The sequence below is a fragment of the Prionailurus viverrinus genome, chromosome F1 (genome assembly GCF_022837055.1).
Source record: "Prionailurus viverrinus isolate Anna chromosome F1, UM_Priviv_1.0, whole genome shotgun sequence".
Lineage (NCBI taxonomy): Eukaryota > Metazoa > Chordata > Mammalia > Carnivora > Felidae > Prionailurus > Prionailurus viverrinus.
The window spans coordinates 65,060,675-65,079,687 of NC_062577.1; the positions used below are offsets into that span (position 1 = coordinate 65,060,675).

The window sequence follows — 19,013 nt, forward strand, 5'->3', positions numbered from 1 at the left end:
CCTCCAGCAAATCCCGCGTCTCTGAGCTCTGATAACGCGTCCGTAACACGCTGCATGCACTGGTTCTACGTGCCTTCTGGAATGGGGGAATCACACGATCGGAGAGCGTGGTGGGGTCCTAAGCCTGTAGCGCCCTGAGCCCACGGTGGCGCGGGGGGTTGAGGGCTAGACCTGCCGGGCCAGACGCCTCAATGTGCATCCTGGTGGGCTGACCCTGCCCACGTCCTGCTGTTTCCTCACCTGCAGACCCGGCATGACAGTCGACGTGTCTCGCGGTCAGGGGTTCGGTGACATGGCGTGCTGGTAAAGCTGCCTGGGTTCTTCCTGGGCCGAGCATCGTTTGTGGGCAAAGCCGGTTCCAAAGAAAGTGCTTTAGAGCGCTGCCTGGAGCACAGCGGCCCGTCACGTTTTGTTTAGAAAGGTTCTCCCGTGGGGCGTCTGGGTGGCTCAGTCGGTTAAGCATCCGACTTCGGCTCAGGTCATGATCCCACAGTTCGTGGGTTCGAGCGCTGCATCGGGCTCTGTGCTGACAGCTCAGAACCTGGAGCCTGCTTCAGATTCTGTGTCCACCCCCCCCCCCGCCCCTCCCCCGCTCACGCTCCGTCTCCCAAAAATAAACACATTAAAAAATTTAAAAAAAAAAAGAAAAGAAAGTTCCTCCTGTCTGTGAGGAGGGTTGGCAGGGAGCGGAGTCTGGGGTTGGGGCTGGGTGAAGGGGGGTGGGGCCGTGGGGAACCAGCCTGACCCTGTGGCCTGCACAGACTCTCTCAGCCTGTGGTCACACGTAGCCTGCCACGCCTGGTGGTATAGAAGGTTCGGAGCAGGGATGGGAAGGACAGAGGGGAGGGCCAGGGTCAGGATCGGCCCGAGAAGGTGCGCAATGAGTCACAGGGGCGCAGGAGCAGGGCAGGTGCAGGGAGACTTTGGTCCGGGCTCTCCTGGGACGTGGCTGAGGCACAAGGGCAGGGTGGTGAGCTGCCCAGAGGGCGGAGGCTCTGGGGGTGCTGCGGCCAAGCTGCGTCGGTGCTTGGCCAGCCTGAGAGCAGGCCCGGACCGAGCCTTCTGAGCCTGGCAGCAGCCCACCGGAGCAGGTGACAAGGCCATGTCTGCACGTGGGTCCTCGCACAGCTGAGCTTGGGGCCTGTCTGGCCCAGCTCTCGTCTCTCCCACATTTCTTGACATCCCAGGCAACGGGGGACCCCGGAGCGGTGCTGTGGCTGGAAGAGATCCGCCGGGAGGTGGTTCGAGCCAACCAGGACACGAACGCCGCACAACAGAGTACGTGGGCCTGGGGGCCCTGCGGGAGTCTGGTGGCCGGGGGGGGGGGGGGGCGCTGGGGGAGGGAAAGAGGTGAGGGCTCCCCACCCAGGGAGATGGGCCAGAACCAGAGCAGGGCCTTGCTGCTCGGACTAGAGGGTAGGCTTCCAGCAGCCGGGCTGGCAAGTCTCAGGGGCTGAGAGCCCACAGCCCACCTGTGCCTCCGTCCACGGCTTCCAGTGGGTACTTGACCCCGAAGCCTGAGCGTGTGAAATTGGATGGTGGCCGAAGGTCCAACCCATACCGCCCGCTCTGGCTGGGGGGTGTTCAGGCGTGGGCGGCGGGGGTCAGTACACAGAGACACTTGCGTTGCAGAGCGCGTGCTGGTGGTGTCGGTCCGTACTGTCTGGAGTCCCTCTGTCTGTCTGTCTGTCTGTCTGTCTGTCTGCGTGACGGAAGGCAGGTGCTGCACTTCTCGGACTTTATTCTCTCCCTAAGAAACTGTCCTGAGCTTCTCTGCCCGTATCCTGCCCTTGAGCTTCTGTCCGAGAGAGATTGGAGCTGTCTTCTTACCCCGCCCCAGCCAGCCCCATGCTGCCTCCCTCCAGGAAGCCTTCCTTGACTGCTACCTTTTCCTCCAGGCACAGCCGCATGCTCTGTTTTCATCTATGTCTGCATCCATGCTGGGAGGTTCCCTGTCCCCTCCTTTAGATGGGCCTTTTGTGTCCTGTGAATCCCACCCCCGTAGGCAGGACAGGGCGCTTGGGAGGGACTTGGGGGAGGGGGAGGGACCAACCCCTGCCTCCTGATGCCCCTGTCAGTGGCTCTCGGTGTGGCCGCCATCAACCAGGCCATCAAGGAGGGCAAGGCGGCCCAGACAGAGCGGGTGTTAAGGAACCCCTCCGTGGCCCTCCGGGGGGTGGTTCCCAACTGCGCCGACAGCTACCAGCGAGTCCTGGAAGGAGCCATGGCAAAGAAGCGGCGCCCAGGTAATGGCCCCAGCCCCTCCCGCCGCCTGTCCCAGCCGCCCGCTGCCTCCTCTGAGCCTCGCGTCCTTACCTGGCTTCTGCTCAGGGGACGCGGCTCTCTGGGTCCAACACGACATGAAGGATGGCTCCGCCTACTACTTGCACCTGCAGACCTTCCGGGGAACTTGGGAGCCGCCCACCGGCTGCCGCCTGAACACGTCCCACCTGACTCGGGAGGAGATCCAGGTTGGCAGAGCCCCTGTGCAGGAGGGGCCGGGGAGGGCCTTCCCTGTAGCTGAGGCTCCGCCTGCCAGGGTACCACAGGCTCTCTCCTGCCTCCACAGTCCGCCATCACCAAGGTCACGGCTGCCCGTGACCGCCAACAGCTCTGGAAGGCCAACGTCGGCTTAGTCATCCAGCTCCAGGCCCGCATGCGCGGCTTCCTGGTTCGGCAGAAGTTCGCTGAGCGCTCCCGCTTTCTGAGGACCTGGCTGCCGGCGGTCATCAAGATCCAGGTGGCGGGCACTGGCCTTGGAAGTCCAGGGCCTGGGGTCTGGGCTTTGGGGTTTCCTTCCCGCCTGCTGTCTGCTGAGTGGGAGGCGGATGATCTTCCCGCCCCCGAGCGGTGGGGTTTGAGAGGAGCATGCGTTCCAGAGCCTGGGTTTGGGTCCCATCTCCGCCACTTAGTCACCACGTGACCCCGCCAGGCACGTACTCTGGACCAGCTTTCCCGTCTGCAGAATGGAAATGTGAATGTCGTAGCGCACCCCCCCCCCCCCATGCAGGGCTGTCGTGAGGGCTAAGCGAGGTGACATCCAACGGGCATCTGAACAGTGCCAGTCACTGTCATCACCATCACTGTCCCCAGGGCATGAGCTGCTTCGTTACCTCCCCGTGGGGAGGAGGGAGGGAGGTTTACTGAGCCATTGGGGTTCGGACATGAGGGGGGCATCCCGGGTGGGGGGTAAACAGGAAAGGGTGGACCAGCCCCAAGGGGAACTTTTGTCTCCAGCCAGCCCTTTCTACTTGTATCCTTCCGACCTGCGGATGGTCCCACGAGTAACTGGGGACAGGGGCAACTCGGAAGGTGGGCCTCGGGCCCGACCACCTTACGAGCCAGGAAAGATGGGAGTCGAGCACAGAGACTCCCCAGGTAGATGTGACCTGCAGGTGTCACGGGCACGTGTGCACCGTGAAGATACTTTACATAATGAACGTGCGCACACCCGGGATCTGCAAGGATGCCCGCCGGCCCGGGGCAAGGGCAGGAGACGGACGGGAGACACACAGAGGAGCGACCACATCTCCCCTGGCGGGGCCAGGAACACAGCTGACATTAGATGCTGTGCTGATAGGGACGCAGAGCAACCCAGAAGGGTCCCCCGGGGCGGGGGGGGGGGGGGGGGGGCGAGTGGTCCCTGAGTATGCGCTAGCCCGTGTGGGGGGTGGTAACGGAGGGCTTGGGCTTTAGAGTTAGAGGCTGAAGTTCGCCTCCTGGTCCTGCCATTTCTGGGTCGTACGAGGACCTGGGGCACCTTCCCTAAGCCCTCTCCAGCACCGTCCCCTCATTCACGACGATGGTCCTGACCTCACGTGTGGATCGTGAGGGTTGAGCAGGAAAGTTTCACGTAGCGCTGAGCTGGTGAGCACTCCACTGGTGGTGGCCGTGATACCAGGTTACCTGGCAGGGCGCTGGTCCCCGAAGTCAATGCAGAACCTTAGCAGTTAGCACCGAGTGGTCTGATCGCAGGGATTCCCCCCGCCTGAGCCTGGACTGGAATTTCACCCCAAAACTACAGAGCTGAGAAGCCACGGCAGCAGTGGCAGAGGGGATGGGGTCAGGGCGCATTTGCCACCAGCCCCGGAGCTGTGCGGGTTCCGGCCCAGGTCCTGGGAGGCGGGGGAAGGGAGAGGTGGCCCAGAGCCTCTCGGGCCACCTGTCCTCCAGCCGTAGAGAAGTAGTAAGGGTCAGCAATGGTGGTGGTGGGGCGTACGGAGACCTCCCTCTCTCCCGAAGGCTCTGAGCCTGGCTGAGAGCCAGACCCTGTCCTGCCTTTCGACCAGTCCAGACTGGGGGAGGGGCCTCTTTAGGAAGGAGCTGTGTGTGGGTGGGCGGAGGAAGAGAGGAGAGGGGTCCCCTCTGCTTTTCACCGCAGCAGGTATCCAGAGGGACAGTCTGTACCTGCAGGAGAGGAGGCAGCACCTACAAAAGGCCTGGGCTGGGGGCTTCCTGGGCCTGCAGGCTCCGGGGTGGACAGCTGCTGTCCTGGGGCCACCCTGCCTCTTTTACACCGTTACACAGGGTGACACGGTCAGCCTCAGGAGGGAGCCCGGCCCGGAGGACTGGCTCTGGGGAGGGCTGGGAGGGCAGTTAGTCGAGAAGGGATACTCCAAACGCACCAGCCCCAGTGTCAGCGATGGGGTATCGCCCAGGGCCTGAGCGCCCAGGACATGTTCCATGTGAGCCCTAAAAGACAGGAAGGGTTTTGGGGGTAGGTGGGGCTGGGGGTCGGGATGGGGGGCGTAAACGAAGGGTCAGGGCAGAAAGTCACCAGGCATGTTTAGAGGAAAGTGAATCGGCTGGTGTGGCTGGAATCACGAAGGAAGGAGCCGGTGGGGGGACGTGTGTGTGTCAGATGGTCGAGAACTTCTGGAAATTTGGGGCCGAGAGAGACACAGCCCGAGAAGTACGTTAGGAAACTAATCTACACAGGCTTGGCATGAAAGGGGAGAGGCCCCTGAGAGGGAAGGGGGCCGTGAGGTTTGGTTTTAGAGACCAAAGAGGGCCGGGTGCCCTGAATCGCTGTGCCCTGTGCAGGGGAGGCTGGCACAGGGTTGGGCGCGAGCGGGGTGGGGTTGTTGGGACAGGAGTGTGACTAGGGGAGCGTGGGCGGCCCGCGGCCCACACGGCTCTGGCTGTGTGCCCGTGTCTCTGCGCCTCCCCAGACTGGGCGTGGGGGATGGCGGGGCACGTGCGTGTGTTTGGGGGGACACAGCGTGTGCTCTGGTGACGGGGTGTAGACTGTACTACTACTGTCTTTTTAGCTCATTGCCTTGCAGTAGCGTCCCTGCGAGGAGGTGTTGGTTGGCCTGGGTGCGTGCGTGTGCATATGCGTGTGCCGGGACCAGGGAGGGCGGCAGGCGTTTGGTCTCCCCGTGTGGATGGAAGTTCTCTGACACCAGGGCTGGCTTTCCCTCCCCCCCCCTCCCCCTCCCCCTCCCCCTCCCCCTCCCCCTCCCCTTGCCTGCCTCCCTCCTGCTTCCCTGGAGGGCCTCTCAGGCTAGCGGGGACCAGCCGGGCTCTTCTCCTTTCCTGTCCTGACGCCCAGGCTCACTGGCGGGGTTACAGGCAGCGGAAGACCTACCTGGGACGGCTGCAGTATTTAAAAGCGAACTCGGACGCCGTAATCAAGGTAGCTGTCACGGTTTGGGCGGGTTCCTGTCTCTTGAAGGGCCCTCTGAGAACAATCGTTTAGTCCTCTTGCCTCGTGGCCTCTGGGGACAGCTGGACTGGCCCGGGCCGGAGGGTGGCCCCCGAGCCTGGAGCTCTGACGCAGTGCGCGTCCTCAGATCCAGGCCTGGGTCCGGATGTGGGCAGCTCGGAGGCGGTACCGGAGGCGTCTGGGATACTTCCAGAAGAACGTGAGTGTCCTCCTGCTGTCCCCGTGCCCGGCCTTCACGCATGAGACCAGGGCAGGGGCGGCCAGCAGCCCTTTCGCACCTGTGTTCACGGCAGGTTAACTCCATTGTGAAGATCCAGGCGTTTTTCCGAGCCCGGAAAGCCCGGGATGACTACAGAATGTTAGGTACGCGGCTTGGTCTCCTCTCTGTCGTGAGTACACGGCCTGCCCTCCCCTGTCCGCGCGAGCCCATGGCCCCCGAGAGTCAGCAAGGCAGAGGTCACGCCCCCCACCCCAAGCTTGCAGCCTGGGCTCTGGAGACGCCGTTGGCCCTTCTTGAGCCCCTGCCCTCGTCGCCAGCTGATGTCCCCGACCTTGAGCATGTGGCTCAGGACCCGGGGTGCGTGTGGGAGTGAAGACATGTGCTCTGCCTTTGGGGATCCCCCAGTCTGGTGGTAGAGACAGGAAATCCCCCAGGCTCAGACAGGTCCAGATGTCCCTCCTGGGGCCGCACAGCAGGGAGAGAGTAGGAGACGTCTGTGCAGAACGTCCGATAGGGGTTGTAGCAGGAGCTCCTGCCCACCGGGTAACATGGCCCGGTCCCCTGGAGGACTCCCCCGAGCACGTTCTTTCTGTGCCAGGCCTCCATTATCTCCCCGTCGCTACCAGCAAAGTAATCAAGGGAAGGGGCTTCTCCCCACACTCTTGCGTGACCCGTGGCTCCCCCAGCTCCGGCCTCTGGGCCGTGCATGAAGCCTTCTGCAGTGTCAGGACTGAGTGCCAGCACCTAGGGGTGCTCTGTCATCCTGCCCCTTGTCCCCTCAGCGGGGCACGCACCTAAAGCCTCAAAGGGGTCCTTCTGGGCCCTTCTTGGCTCCTGTCCTGAAAGTCCAGAAGCCCAGCCTTGGATGCCCTGCTCTTTGTGAAGTAGACCCAGGGTCCATTTCCAAGTTTCCTCCAGTCCTTGGGTTCTGGAACAGGTGGGCCCCTTTCCCTTCCAGGCCTGAGGCAGCATTCCTGGGCATCAGGTGGCCTGCACTGCCCTGGGACGTCCCTCCTACCCCACTCTGCCCGTCCTGCCCGCAGGGGTGCCGCCTGCCCATCTCTGACTCTGGGCACTCGGCCGATCGGAAGAACAAATTGGAGTAGGGGGTTCGTGGAGGCAGCTAGGGCTCTGACTTGGGGGCGGGAGAGGTCCCTGGCCTGGGTCCAGGGGCGAGGAGAGCAAGGGAAGGACGGTTCTTCCGTCATAACTGCCCATAAGAGACAAGGACCTCGGGGACAGGACAGGCCTGGAGGCGGCCTGTTGGCCTCAAGCAGGCTGGGGACCAGGAGGTGGTAAGAGGCAGGGAGCTGCTGAGGAAGCCCCCGCGAGGGCTCGGCTCATCCTGACGCCTCTTCCCTTCCCGCCAGTGCACGTGCCCCATCCCCCTCTCAGCGTGGTGTGCAGATTTGCCCACCTCTTGAATCAAAGCCAGGAGGACTTCCTGGCCGAGGCAGAGCTGCTGAAGCTTCAGGAAGAGGTGGTCAGGAAGATCCGGTCCAACCAGCAGCTGCAGCAGGACCTCAACCTCATGGACATCAAGATCGGCCTGCTGGTGAAGAACCGGATCACCCTGCAGGTGAGGGGCCGGGCCGCTCACCGCCAGACCCAGCTGCTCCCAGGGAGGTGGCTACTCGAGCACGTGTTACGCGTCGGATTTCATCACCTGGCTCAGGTCCTCGCTCCCGCGGCGCTTCGGGGGGCAGGTGACGGTGGAACTAGAATGCCTGCTTCTGCCGCTTCCCAGTGAGGGGGCCGCCAGCCGCCTCTTTCATCTCTGAGTCTGTTTCCTCCTCGGAGGCGGGAATAATCAGAGCGCCCACCTCACCAGGCCCGTGTAGACAGATAGGAAAGTACCTCAAACCGCCCATTACGAGGCCGCGCCGTGTGGGTAGAAGTGGCGGTGATGGCCCCAGCCCGGGCGCGCGACGTGAGAAATGAGCAAAATCCCACAGACGCGACGCCCGGGCTGCTGGCCGGCCCTCTCTGGGGACGGGACGCACCCTGTGGAAGCAGAGGTGCCAGACGGAGTGGCAGGGCGGGGGGCGGGGGGGCGCGCACCCTCGAACCGTGTGCGGGGGCTCCTGGAACCGCAGAAAGGCCCGGTTCCTCGAGGCCTGACTCTGACCCAGCGCCGTGCCCCCCGGCACCTGCAGGAGGTGATCTCCCACTGCAAGAAGCTGACCAATAAGAACAAAGAGCAGCTGTCGGGTATGATGGCTCTGGACAAGCAGAAGGGCCTGAAGTCGCTGAGCAGAGAGAAAAGGCAGAAACTAGAAGCTTACCAGCACCTCTTCTACCTGCTGCAGGTGAGCAGGAGCCTTTGGAACGAGAGGACCCCACCGTCCCCGAAGGGTCTGGGGCCCGGAGGCCTCTCTGTGCCCGTAACCCTCGTGCCTCGACCCCGGAGACTGCCCCCCACTGCTGCTTGTCTGGAAGGTTCCTCGCGCCTCCCAGGAAGCGGGCCGGTGCCTTCTCCTCTCCGGTCCCCATCGGGAGAGCCTCTAATGCATCACCGGCCCTCGGGGCCCATCACACGCCTCCTGTTTCCCCCGTTGCTTGCAGACTCAGCCTCTCTACCTGGCCAAGCTGATCTTTCACATGCCACAGAACAGAACCACCAAGTTCATGGAGTCCGTGATTTTCAGCCTGTACAACTATGCCTCCAACCGCCGCGAGGCCTACCTCCTGCTCCAGCTCTTCAAGACAGCGCTCCAGGAAGAGATCAGGTAGGCCTTCCGCGCCCAGACGAGTGGGAAGGGAACGGGTTGAGAGACGCCACCGTCGGCCCCTTCACAAGGGGGCGGTTTGTTGAGGTTTGAGGGCAGAAATGGAATCACGAGACCTCTTCTCAGCCTCACGTGGAGCGTCTGTAAGAGCCTCCGGGGACAGTACGGAGGGAGGATGTGGGCGGGCAAGTTAGCGCACAGGCTGTCAGGACAGGCCTTGGGAGGGGCCATAGCAGAGCAGGCTTTGAAGGGCCACAGTCTCGGAGAGGAGCAGCTCTTTGTCCTACACAGAGACAGGAGACCAGCTCCGGTGACCTCTCGAACCACAGGTCAAAGGTGGAGCAGCCCCAGGACATGGTGACAGGCAACCCCGCGGTAGTGGGGCTCGTGGTGAGGTTCTACCGTAATGGGCGGGGCCAGAGCGCCCTGCGCGAGATCCTGGGCAGAGTCGTCCAGGACGTGCTGGAGGACAAGACGCTGAGCGTCCACATCGACCCCATTCACCTCTACAAGAGCTGGATCAACCAGAGCGAGGCCCAGACCGGCCAGCGCAGGTGAGGGGCGGTGCAGGTGAGCAGCAGCAGAGGGAGAGCTCCTCTGACCAGCTCCGAAGGTGGCATAGAAATGAGCTGCTGATGTATGCAGATATGACGCCGGCCCCGCGGGATGAAATAAAGTAGCTTTTAGCGCCCCCTCTGGTGGTTAACGTGGAACTGATGTAAATGACGCGGACCTGGGTGTAGAATGAACACAGGTGAACGTGCAAACGTGTTTAATTGGCGTGTCGGTGCTTGCTTGAGAGCGGCCCGTCCGACCTGCCGGGAGTTGGGATACGGACGCCTCCTTGATGGGGGATAGCTGAGCACCCAGATTTGCAGGCGGATAGACAAGTGAGGTGGCAGGAGAGCTGGTCGGCCTTGTAGACTGGGGGTGCTACTCGGGGGCACGGTCCTTGGGAAGGGGGCCGCCGAGGAGCCGCCCGCGCTGGCGGCCTCTCCAGTGGCACACGGGCCTGCGTGTCGGGGCTGCAAGGCCGAGGCCGTCTTCCCGATCGCCCCAACCGCCAAAGACTAGCTGAGGGATGGCCCTGCCTCCAGCCCCGCCGAGGAGTCCACGCAGACTGTGGTCGTCCGCTCGTCCCTCCTCGTCCACCCCGTGGGCCCTCAGCTTCTCCTCCTTCGCCCTCCACCCACCCCGCTCCATTCCCTCTGAGTCCTTTCTCTTATTCCGGCCTGGTCCCCTCCAGCACGCGGGGCCGCCCTTAGCGCGTGTGTAGGTATACGCACGCGCAATCCTGTTAGATGGAGGAGGGTTGAAAGGGTGGAACCCGGGAGGGGAGGCCATGGGAGGGGCTCTGGCTGATACCTTGTCTCTCTGCCCACAGCCACCTCCCCTATGACGTCACTCCAGAGCAGGCCTTGAGCCACCCCGAGGTCCAGAGACGGCTGGACATCTCCCTCCGCAGCCTCCTCGCCGTGACGGACAAGTTCCTTGCAGCCATCGTCTCCTCTGTGGACCAGATTCCGTAAGTGCATCAGCCGCGCCCCAGCCCGGGCACGGGACCTCAAGAGGGCCAGGCCAGGCGAGCTGTAAACCTCTGTGTCCAGCACTCTAGGAGGCGGGACTAGGTTAAATTAGTAGGTGGCACATCTGTGGTAGGAACAGTGACGATAATAGAATCTAACACATTTGAACACTGTTCTGTCATCGTACGTTACTTCCACGACATAGTTTCACTTGATCCTCACAAAATCCCTGAGCTAGAGGGAGGGCACGAATGGGCATCTCCATCTTCCGGACCAGGGAGGGAGTCGGCGAGGGGGAGGGGGAGGGGGTGGGGTAAGCCCCCATCTGTTGTTCTCCTCGGGCCCCGCCTCCAATCCAGCCCCTCCCGGGTGCTCGGTGATGACAGACAAGGTTGGCCTTCCCAGAGCCTCCCAGGCTGTCCTGGGACAGGGTTCTGGCTGTGAGTGCCCCACACCCCAGGTCCACGCTGAAGGTGCTTCTGTGGGGGGAGGCAAAGTGAATATCGGGACCTGGGCTGCTCCCCGGGGGAGACTGGAGCAAAGAAGAGGGTCTCGGGCCAGGCTGAAGGCCGCATGCAAGCTTAGTGGGCAGCAGGGCACTGGTCCTGGGCACTGACACTAGGGCCGGGGAGGGGGCGGCAGGGAGCGGGCCGTGAGCAGCAGGGGGACACTGCCTGGAGCTCCGGCAGGGACGGGCGGACCGCGGCTCACGCACACTTTGTCCGCAGGTACGGGATGCGGTACGTTGCTAAGGTCCTGAAGACAACCCTGGCGGAGAAGTTCCCCGACGCCCCAGAGAACGAGGTCTACAAGGCGAGTGTCCCCTCCCCAGACTCGCGAGCTCCCTTTTGCCCTGCTGGTGAACCCCCGACTGAGACAAATGGAGAGAAGACCCGACGCTGTAAAAATCAAGCGGGGAGGGGCGCCTGGGTGGCGCAGTCGGTTAAGCGTCCGACTTCAGCCAGGTCACGATCTCGCGGTCCGCGAGTTCGAGCCCCGCGTCGGGCTCTGGGCTCATGGCTCGGAGCCTGGAGCCTGTTTCCGATTCTGTGTCTCCCTCTCTCTCTGCCCCTCCCCCGCTCATGCTCTGTCTCTCTCTGTCCCAAAAATAAATAAACGTTGAAAAAAAAAAAAATTAAAAAAAAAAAAAAAAAATCAAGCGGGGAAATCTCCACGCTGGCTCACCAGCAGAGCCTCTGCCGGCGGGCGGGAAGGCGCGTGGTCGTGAGCTGAGAGGCCGGACAGCGCCGCACGGGCCCAGGGCATCTGGGTTCCAGTCCCAGCCCCTGCCCAGCTTTCACCGCGTGACCTTGAGCGGGTCGCCAGCCTGGGAGCTGGGGGGCGGGGCAGGGGCTGCCAGGGCGGACCCCGGACGCGTCTGGGACGGTTTCCTCTGCCCGCAGGTGGTAGGGCACCTCCTGTACTACCGCTTCCTGAACCCGGCCGTCGTGGCCCCTGACGCCTTCGACATCGTGGCCGTGGCGGCGGGCGGTGCCCTGGCCGCCCCCCAGCGCCACACGCTCGGGGCCGTGGCCCAAGTCCTGCAGCAGGCCGCCGGCGGCAAGGCCTTCCGCGGGGAGAGCCGGCACCTGCGGGTCTTGAACGACTACCTGGAGGAGACGCACCCCAAGTTCAGGTCTCCGTCCCGGCACCCTGTCCCTCCTGTCCCCTTCTCTTGCTCTCGTCCTCTGCCGTGCCTCCCCTTCTCCCTCTGGGCCGTGGGGGAAGCGCGGCCCGGCGGGGGCGCGGCGGTCAGGGAGCCGGAGCGCGGGTTGTTGGAAGCATCGCCCGGCGGAGACAGAGGAGGGCCGTCCAGGGCAGTGGGCTTGAGGGGACAGCGGGAGGGGGGCCGGGCGGCCCCGCGGGGGCTCACAGAACAGGTGGGGGTGCCGTCCGCCCTCTCCCACACCCTTCCTCTGGAGACAGGAGGTTCGTCTGCCGAGCCTGCCAGGTGCCGGAGCCGGAGGAGCGCTTTGCGATGGACGAGTACTCGGACATGGTGGCCGTGGCCAGACCCGTGGTGTACATCACCGTGGGGGAGCTGGTCAACACGCACAGGGTGAGGGGCGCGGCTGGGGGGCGGGGGGGGGGGGGGGGGGCGGGGGGGGCGGCGTGGGCGGCCCTCGGAGGAAGGTCTGGCTTGGATCCGTAGCTGCTGTCTCCTTCCACCTGCAGCTGTTGCTGGAGCACCAGGACTCGGTTGCCCCCGATCACTGCGACCCCCTGCACGAGCTCCTGGAGGACCTGGGGGAGCTGCCCACCATCCCTGACCTCATCGGTGCGCGCCGTCCTTGGCGAGGGGGCCCGGCAGCGGGTGGGGCGGGGAGGGCCTGCAGGGAGGGAGGGACGGACAGACTGAATGGCAGGCCGGCAGGCTCTCTCCGGAGTTCCATGGTCAGGGACGCGTGCCGGAAAGCCAGTCCGCACAGCACCTCTCCTTTCCCTCTGGTCCGAGATGGACACAGCGTGGGAGAGCGGTGTGGATGAATACAGGTCCGTTTGGAGTCTCTAAGGGTTTCTCTGACAGAGCCTTGAGTCCATGGAGTGACAGGATGTGGCCCTGCAGGGGTGGAAGTTCAGGGTAGGGGTGGTGACACATCGAAAGCTGGGAGCCCCAACACCTGGGCAGAGGGTGTCGGTCAGAGGTTCATCCGCAGGAACCGGGAGGCTGAGCTCTATGGACGAGAGCCGTCCTGTGGGTGCTGCCCCCGGTGGACCCGCCTCTCCTGGCATAGAGGTGCCCGGAGCGGGCACGTAGCACGGCTGTCTGCACGTGGGCACGCTCGTCTCATCCCTCCCTCCACTTCAGGGGAGGGCGTGGCCGCGGACAGGAGCCTGGACCCGAGCAAGCTGGAGGTGTCCCTGACGCTCGCCAACAAGTTTGAAGGGCTGGAGACGGACCCCGGCGATGCCAGTGCCCGGAGCCTGCTTCTGAGGTGGGTGAAGGTGGCCCCAGCCCCGGCCCCTGCTCGGATGGGGGGCGAGGCCATTCCACTGTCTTCCTGGGCTCCTGTCCTTCGGGCGGGTCCCCCTGAGGCTCACCGGCACTGCCCTCGCCGGGCCTCCGCTGCCCACCTCGGCCTCTGTTCTGTGCTGAGCTGAGGCCGAGGGAGAGCGGGGGTGTTGGTAACACCTGACGTTTGTGTGTTTCTGCGCTGTGACCGTTTGACCCGAGGGACAACCGTGAGGTCGGGGATGGTCTCCCTGCTTTAGTGTAGAGACCCGGGGTGGGTGTCCTGCCGAGAGAGAAGGTCGGGAGCTTTCCACCCCCGGTCCTGTGAAAGCAAGGGGGATGCCCCGCAGGGCTGGCCGGCCATCTGGGCAGAAGAGGAGCCGAGTTGCCGCCTCGGCCCTGCGCTGGCAGGGCGGCCCCTCCCCACCCACTTGCCCAGTGAACCAGTGAGCTGGGCCCTTGGCCTCGTCTTGCCATCGCTCTTCTAGCAGGGCGGGGCCAGGCGTGAGCACGCAGCCAGAGCCACCAAGAGGAAGGTGGCCGTCAGGCACCCTGAGAGCTCAGAGAAGGGACACCTGAGCTGGGGAAGGTCTCCCACAGGAGGAGGCACATCCTTTAGCTCATGGACTCAGGACGACGGTTTGCGGGAGGGCATTGTTGGCAGGGCGCCGGGGGTGAGGGCAGGGGTGAGGCGGCCCGGTGTGTGTGCACACAGGGGGTTCTGTACTCAGGCCCTGCATCTCACCCTGGGGTCTCCCTCCTTGTTTGTTCTCCTGACCTCCCGAGGTCCCTGGCAGCCATGACGTGGGGCAGGGTGCACCCACCCTCAGCTCCTGGCCAGCCTCGGGCCCAGACCCTTCCCTGTCCCTCCCCTCCTCCTGCAGCACCAAGCAGATGCTGGTGGACATCATGCAGTTCCAGCCTGGGGACTCCCTCGAGGAGATGCTGTCCCTCCCGGCGTCCAGAGAGCAGGTGAGTGGCCGGGTAGCTCCAAGTCTGGTCTGTTCATCCCCTCCTCCTGGCACCGCCCGTTTCCTCCCCTAGACCCACCCAGGCTCCACAAGCAGACAGATGTGCCCCCCAGGAATGAGAATAGCACCCCCGTCCCGGCTCCCCCTGCAGCAAGAGTGAGCTCTGCAGGGACTCCAAAGGCCCTGATGTCCGTGCTGTGGGGGGCGGGGGGGGGGGGGGGGACGGCTCAGGGGCATCGCACAGCTACCCCAATGGGCGCTGGAGGGCAGGCATCCTGCAGGGAGAGCGGCCGCCTGAGGCCTGGAGGCAGAGAAGGTACTGGGTGGAGGTCCGGTTGGGCCCCCGGCAGCAAAGACTAAGCCGAGGGCCTTCCGGAGAAGGTGAGGATGGCCCGTAGGGGCAGGTCCCAAAGCACAGGATGGAGGAGAGGGGCGCCCCAGATACCCTGGAGCCATCGCGGTGTTGGGAGGTGTGTGTCCAGAACCCCTTCCGCTGCGACTTCCGCCCCGGTCTCCTTGGGCCCCTGCTCCCCTGTGGGGACCCCCGAGGCCCTCGCCCGTCTCTGACATCCCCACCGCACCCACCCCTGCCCCAGATGAGCTGGGGTCCGCCCCGGCCCGGGGGGCGGAGTGGCGCGGCCCGGCGGATCCCTGCAGCTCTTTTGCCCCTCAGGAAGCGGCCCACGAGCGGCTGACGAGCTGGCGCCGGGCCCGTGAGAGCCAGACCCCGGAGCCCCTGCGACGGCACCGCTCGCTGACCGCGCAGTCCCTCCTGCCGCTGGCGGACAAGCGTCGGCGCGTCCTGCGCAACCTGCGCCGGCTGGAGGGCCTGGGGCTGGTCAGCGCCAGCGACGGCTACCAGGGGCTGGTGGACGAACTGGCCAAGGTAGCGACCCCGGGCGCCTTGGGACACGCCCCCCCCCCCCCCCCCCCCCCCCACCCCGCACGTGTCCGCCCAGATCCTCACCAGCCGGGGGAGGCCAAGGCACGGCCAGAGGGTCCGTTTTGAAGGCGAGGTCGGAACGTTACTCAGGGCGCTCTTGTACTGAAAGACCAGGAGCCTTGGAACCGTGACTCCTCGGTGGGGGCGAGGCCCCGGCCCTGAGGGTTCGGGCTGGAATCCTCGAGACCCTCCTCCTCGTTGGAAAAGCAGCTGGGAAACCTCCCTCTTCCTGCTTTTCCCGGAGACCCTCACAGGGATTTGTTGTGGGCCCGCCAGGCCCCGAGGCGCTCCCGTCGCAGGGGGCAACTCCCCCTCCCTTGTCCCCCAACCCCAGGACATCCGCAACCAGCGCCGTTGCCGGCAGAGGCGGAAGGCGGAGCTGGTGAAGCTGGGGGCCACGCTCCGCGGCCTGGACAGTAAGGCCACCTTCTTCGAGGAGCAGGGCGACCACTACAGCCTGTACATCCGGGCCTGCCTGGACCAGCTGGCCCCCCGCCCCAAGTGGGTGCCTCCTCCCGCTCCCCGTGACCTCTCACCTCTGCCCACGTGACCCCTGAAGGGGAGGTCGCCCCGGGACGGCAGGGTCCCTTTCTGATTCTGGCCTTCGGTCCCCTCACAGAGCCTCGGGGCCTGAGTCGGCCGCCACAGGGAGAACTGGGGTCTTTGGTGTTGAAGACCCGGCTCCGTGAACTCCCTGGGCCCTTTTTTAAACCAGGAGCTCCGGGAAAGGGAAGAAGCCGTCGCTCCGTTACACTGCTGCCCAGCTCCTGGACAAGGGGGTCCTGCTGGAGATCGAGGGCCTTCCCACCTCTCAGTACGTGTGTTCGGAGGGCACAGTGTCAGACCCCCACCGGGCCCCAGCGTGGCCCCGCCTTGGAGGGGCTGCAGGGTGATGGGGAGACGGGACACCTCCAGACAGAAAGCCAAGGGCAGCGCACGTGGTCTGGCACAGCCCCGGACACACCCAAGGGGGAGGGCACCGGGGACCCGTCCTGGAGGAGGGGACAGCCGTAAGGGCCAGGCACGCCGAAGACAGAGGCAGCCGGGGCCCCGCGAGCACTGACGGGACGTCTGGGCTCCGGAGGAGGGGGGCCGGGGCCCTGGAAGGAAGCACTGAGTCCGCGTTTTGAATCCTGTCCCTGAAAGCTTCAGAAATGTGATCTTTGACATCAGCCCTGGAGACGAGGCAGGGAAGTTCGAAGTCAATGCCCGGTTCCTGGGTGTGGACGTGGAGCGGTTCCAGCTTCACTACCAGGTGAGAGGCCCCCCAGGGGCCCCAAGCTGCCGGCCTGGCTCGGGTGCCCGCCTGAGGACAGTGGGCCCTCCTCGCTCCTCTCAGCCGCGGAGGACGTCAGCTCCCCGCCCCGCCCATCAGCACCTGAACGGAAGGGTGAGGGTCTTGCGGCCCGAGCGCCTCTGTCCCCAGGCCCTGGCCCAGACCCCACTGCCAAGCACAGAGCGTGCAGCTGGCGGGCACTGTCAGAGCGGATGAGTCCTGATGTCCCAGCACGTGTCTGGGACCTCGCACACGCCGCCCTGCGGCCCTCTGCACAGCCCTGAAGCGTGACCCCTGTTCTCCAGGCTCTGAGGCTGACACAGATGCAACCTGAGACACAGGCCAGTGTTCAGGACAGCTGTGATTTTGTTTGTTTAGGTTTATTTATTTTGAGAGAGCACGAGCTATAGAGGGGCAGAGAGAGAGAGAGAGAGAGGGGATCCCAAGCAGCCTCCGCGCTGTCAGCACAGAGCCCAACGTGGGGCTTGAACTCACAAGCCGTGAGATCATGACCTGTGCCGAAGTCGGACGCTCAACCGACTGAGCCACCCAGGCGCCCCAGGAAGCAGTGACTTTAAACCCACGTCTTTTTGTTCTGCCCTTTGGCCTTTTGAATGAGAGAAGGGGTTTGAAGCCCTGACTCTGCTCAAATTGACATTTGGTCAAGTCCCTGTGCCTCTCTTGGCCTTGATGTCCTCATCTGTGAACTGGGGTTTTGATGGCCAGCGCCCCTGGGTGGGCGAGGGAGGCTCGGGGGCGTGAGTGTTGTGTAGACTGGCCGGGCCACCACCAGGAGCCCTCGCGCACCCCACCCCTGCCCTCCCCCCAGGACCTCCTGCAGCTCCAGTACGAAGGTGTAGCTGTTATGAAGCTCTTCAACAAGGCCAAGGTCAACGTCAACCTTCTCATCTTCCTCCTCAACAAGAAACTGCTGCGGAAGTGATGGAGGCAGGGGCCGCTCCGCGAGCCCCTCTTCCCTGCCAGGTTGCGGTCTCAACACTAACACTAGCTCACAGCCCTGCGGATGCCCAGGGCTCAGGGCTGGGCCGAGCTCCGGGAGCATCAGAGCATCACCCCCCCTCCCCCCCCCCCGCCCCAGCTGGAGCAGCTGGCCCACCGGGCCACACGGAGGCTCCCTGGCGACAGTGAGCCTTGCCCAGAGGCTGGCCGTGTGGCCGATAAGCCCCAGAGCCCCTCAGTGTCCCCGCCGGACCGCAGCGCAGGGACCTGGGCCCTGCACCCTGGCCCACCGAGGCCCTTGCTCTTTGCCCACTGCTGCCCTCCCACGGTCACCCCGATATTTGCAAGCACTGTCCTGGCCGCCTCTGCCTCCCTGCTCCCTGCAGGCCCCAAAGCCAGCTCCCGCTCCCTCCTCCCTCTCCTCCCCCCACCACCTCAAGTCCCGCTCTGAGGATATTTATTCTCCCCCCCCCCGGCACTGGGGGTCACCGTGTGGCCCTCCTCCTGGGTGTACCCCTTCATCTCTGAGCTCAGAGAAGGCGTTGCCATCTCCCATCTCCCAACAGTCCCAACGCCCCTCCCGCCGTGTGCGCAGGACGCCTTGGGTGGGGGGCAGGAAGGTCCCCGTTCGTGTTTCAGACTCGTCCTGTCCCCTTCCTACGGCACGAAGAGCGTCTTTCCCTCTGTTCGCTCACCCTTCCGGGCGGTCCCAGTCCCTGCATTCTTGTCCCTGCATTCTTGTCCCTGCCACTGTCTCTCCCCCACGTCCACCGACTTCCTGTCCGTCTGCCCCTGATGTCACTTGAATAAAAGCAGCCGTCACCCGCACATGTGCAGTTCACCACCCCCCGCTTCATTTCCTGCAGAGCAGGTCTCCGGGTTCTGAGACGGCTCTTGCCCGGGAGAGGAGAGCCGGGGGGGCGGGGGGGGGGGGGGTTGGCTCCTCGCTGCAGCCCCTGAAGTGCCCGCCTGGCTGAGCTCCTAAAAGCTTAATGAGACGAGGGTTGGTTCCTCTCACGCCTGCCCCGGGGCACGGGCACGGGGACGGGGAAGGAATGGTTAGGTTTTGGTGCTGTTTTTATCGCAGCTCTGGAGGCAGAAGCCAAGAGGAGGAGGAACCAGGCCTAGCTGCGCCCCACCCGCTCCGCACACACTTCCAGCAGCTTCTCCTCATGTGCTCTGGCCACAGCTGCTCACGTGTGCTGCAGCCCCTGTGCTCTGAGCAAAACCCCCTCTCCGCGACAAGAGCCCCCCTCCTTTCCTCCTTGCTGTCCGGGAACAGGGACAAAGCCTGGGGACGAGGGAACAGTACAGAGGCACCCGCCCTGACATCCCGCCCAGAAGTCCCTGCTGGGCACCCCCGGTTTGCCTGGCGGGTCTGTCTTCCGCTCCATCACTCAGGATCTATCTCGCTGTCACATCGTCTCCTTCCCGTAACGTGTCACAGCAGAGACTGGCGGTACTGCCTCACTCTGAGTGACAGTGACACACACAGTGGATCCGGGTTCCCACACACCGTCAGCCGTCACTGAAAAGCTCACACTCGCCCGACGGCTCCAGCACCGGGTGCCACCGTGATGCTCCCCGGCAGCCGCGTGGGCTCAGCCGCGTGGAGCACGCGCTGGCTCGTCACCGTGGCTACTGTCACCAGGGCCTGTGTGGCAGGGCTCTTTGCAGGCACTTCTCACAGCAACTCCGCAGAGGGGAGCGCCCCGCCCCCGCCCTCTGCCGGGCAGGTGACAGAGCCGAGGCTCGGAGCTCTGGGTC

At 64.6% G+C, this 19,013-nt stretch overlaps 1 protein-coding gene and 1 long non-coding RNA gene across 7 annotated transcripts in view; one reads left to right on the forward strand and one right to left on the reverse strand.

Annotated features, from left to right (window-relative positions):
- The window catches only part of IQGAP3 (IQ motif containing GTPase activating protein 3), a 35,621-nt gene extending 17,547 nt beyond the window's left edge, over positions 1–18,074 (forward strand). For 4 of the 6 annotated variants that reach the window (XM_047840259.1, XM_047840263.1, XM_047840262.1 and 1 more), the window contains 22 exons: positions 1,188–1,278; positions 2,079–2,246; positions 2,332–2,471; positions 2,570–2,740; positions 5,555–5,638; positions 5,796–5,867; positions 5,962–6,031; positions 7,259–7,467; positions 8,045–8,197; positions 8,454–8,617; positions 8,947–9,171; positions 10,002–10,142; positions 10,872–10,956; positions 11,547–11,779; positions 12,070–12,202; positions 12,319–12,421; positions 12,953–13,079; positions 13,981–14,068; positions 14,741–14,953; positions 15,345–15,511; positions 15,726–15,824; positions 16,157–17,106. In XM_047840259.1, the coding sequence (XP_047696215.1) occupies positions 1,188–1,278; positions 2,079–2,246; positions 2,332–2,471; positions 2,570–2,740; positions 5,555–5,638; positions 5,796–5,867; positions 5,962–6,031; positions 7,259–7,467; positions 8,045–8,197; positions 8,454–8,617; positions 8,947–9,171; positions 10,002–10,142; positions 10,872–10,956; positions 11,547–11,779; positions 12,070–12,202; positions 12,319–12,421; positions 12,953–13,079; positions 13,981–14,068; positions 14,741–14,953; positions 15,345–15,511; positions 15,726–15,824; positions 16,157–16,502 (3,282 nt within the window). In that variant the 3' untranslated portion in view covers positions 16,503–17,106. The other 2 variants (XM_047840261.1, XM_047840264.1) reach the window with 2 other exon arrangements.
- On the reverse strand, positions 899–2,021 carry LOC125155229 (uncharacterized). The gene is made up of 3 exons (XR_007148095.1): positions 1,887–2,021; positions 1,473–1,798; positions 899–1,217 (listed from the first exon to the last, which is right to left on the reverse strand). It is a non-coding gene; the product is annotated as an uncharacterized LOC125155229 (long non-coding RNA).
- Positions 18,075–19,013: the final 939 nt, after the last annotated feature.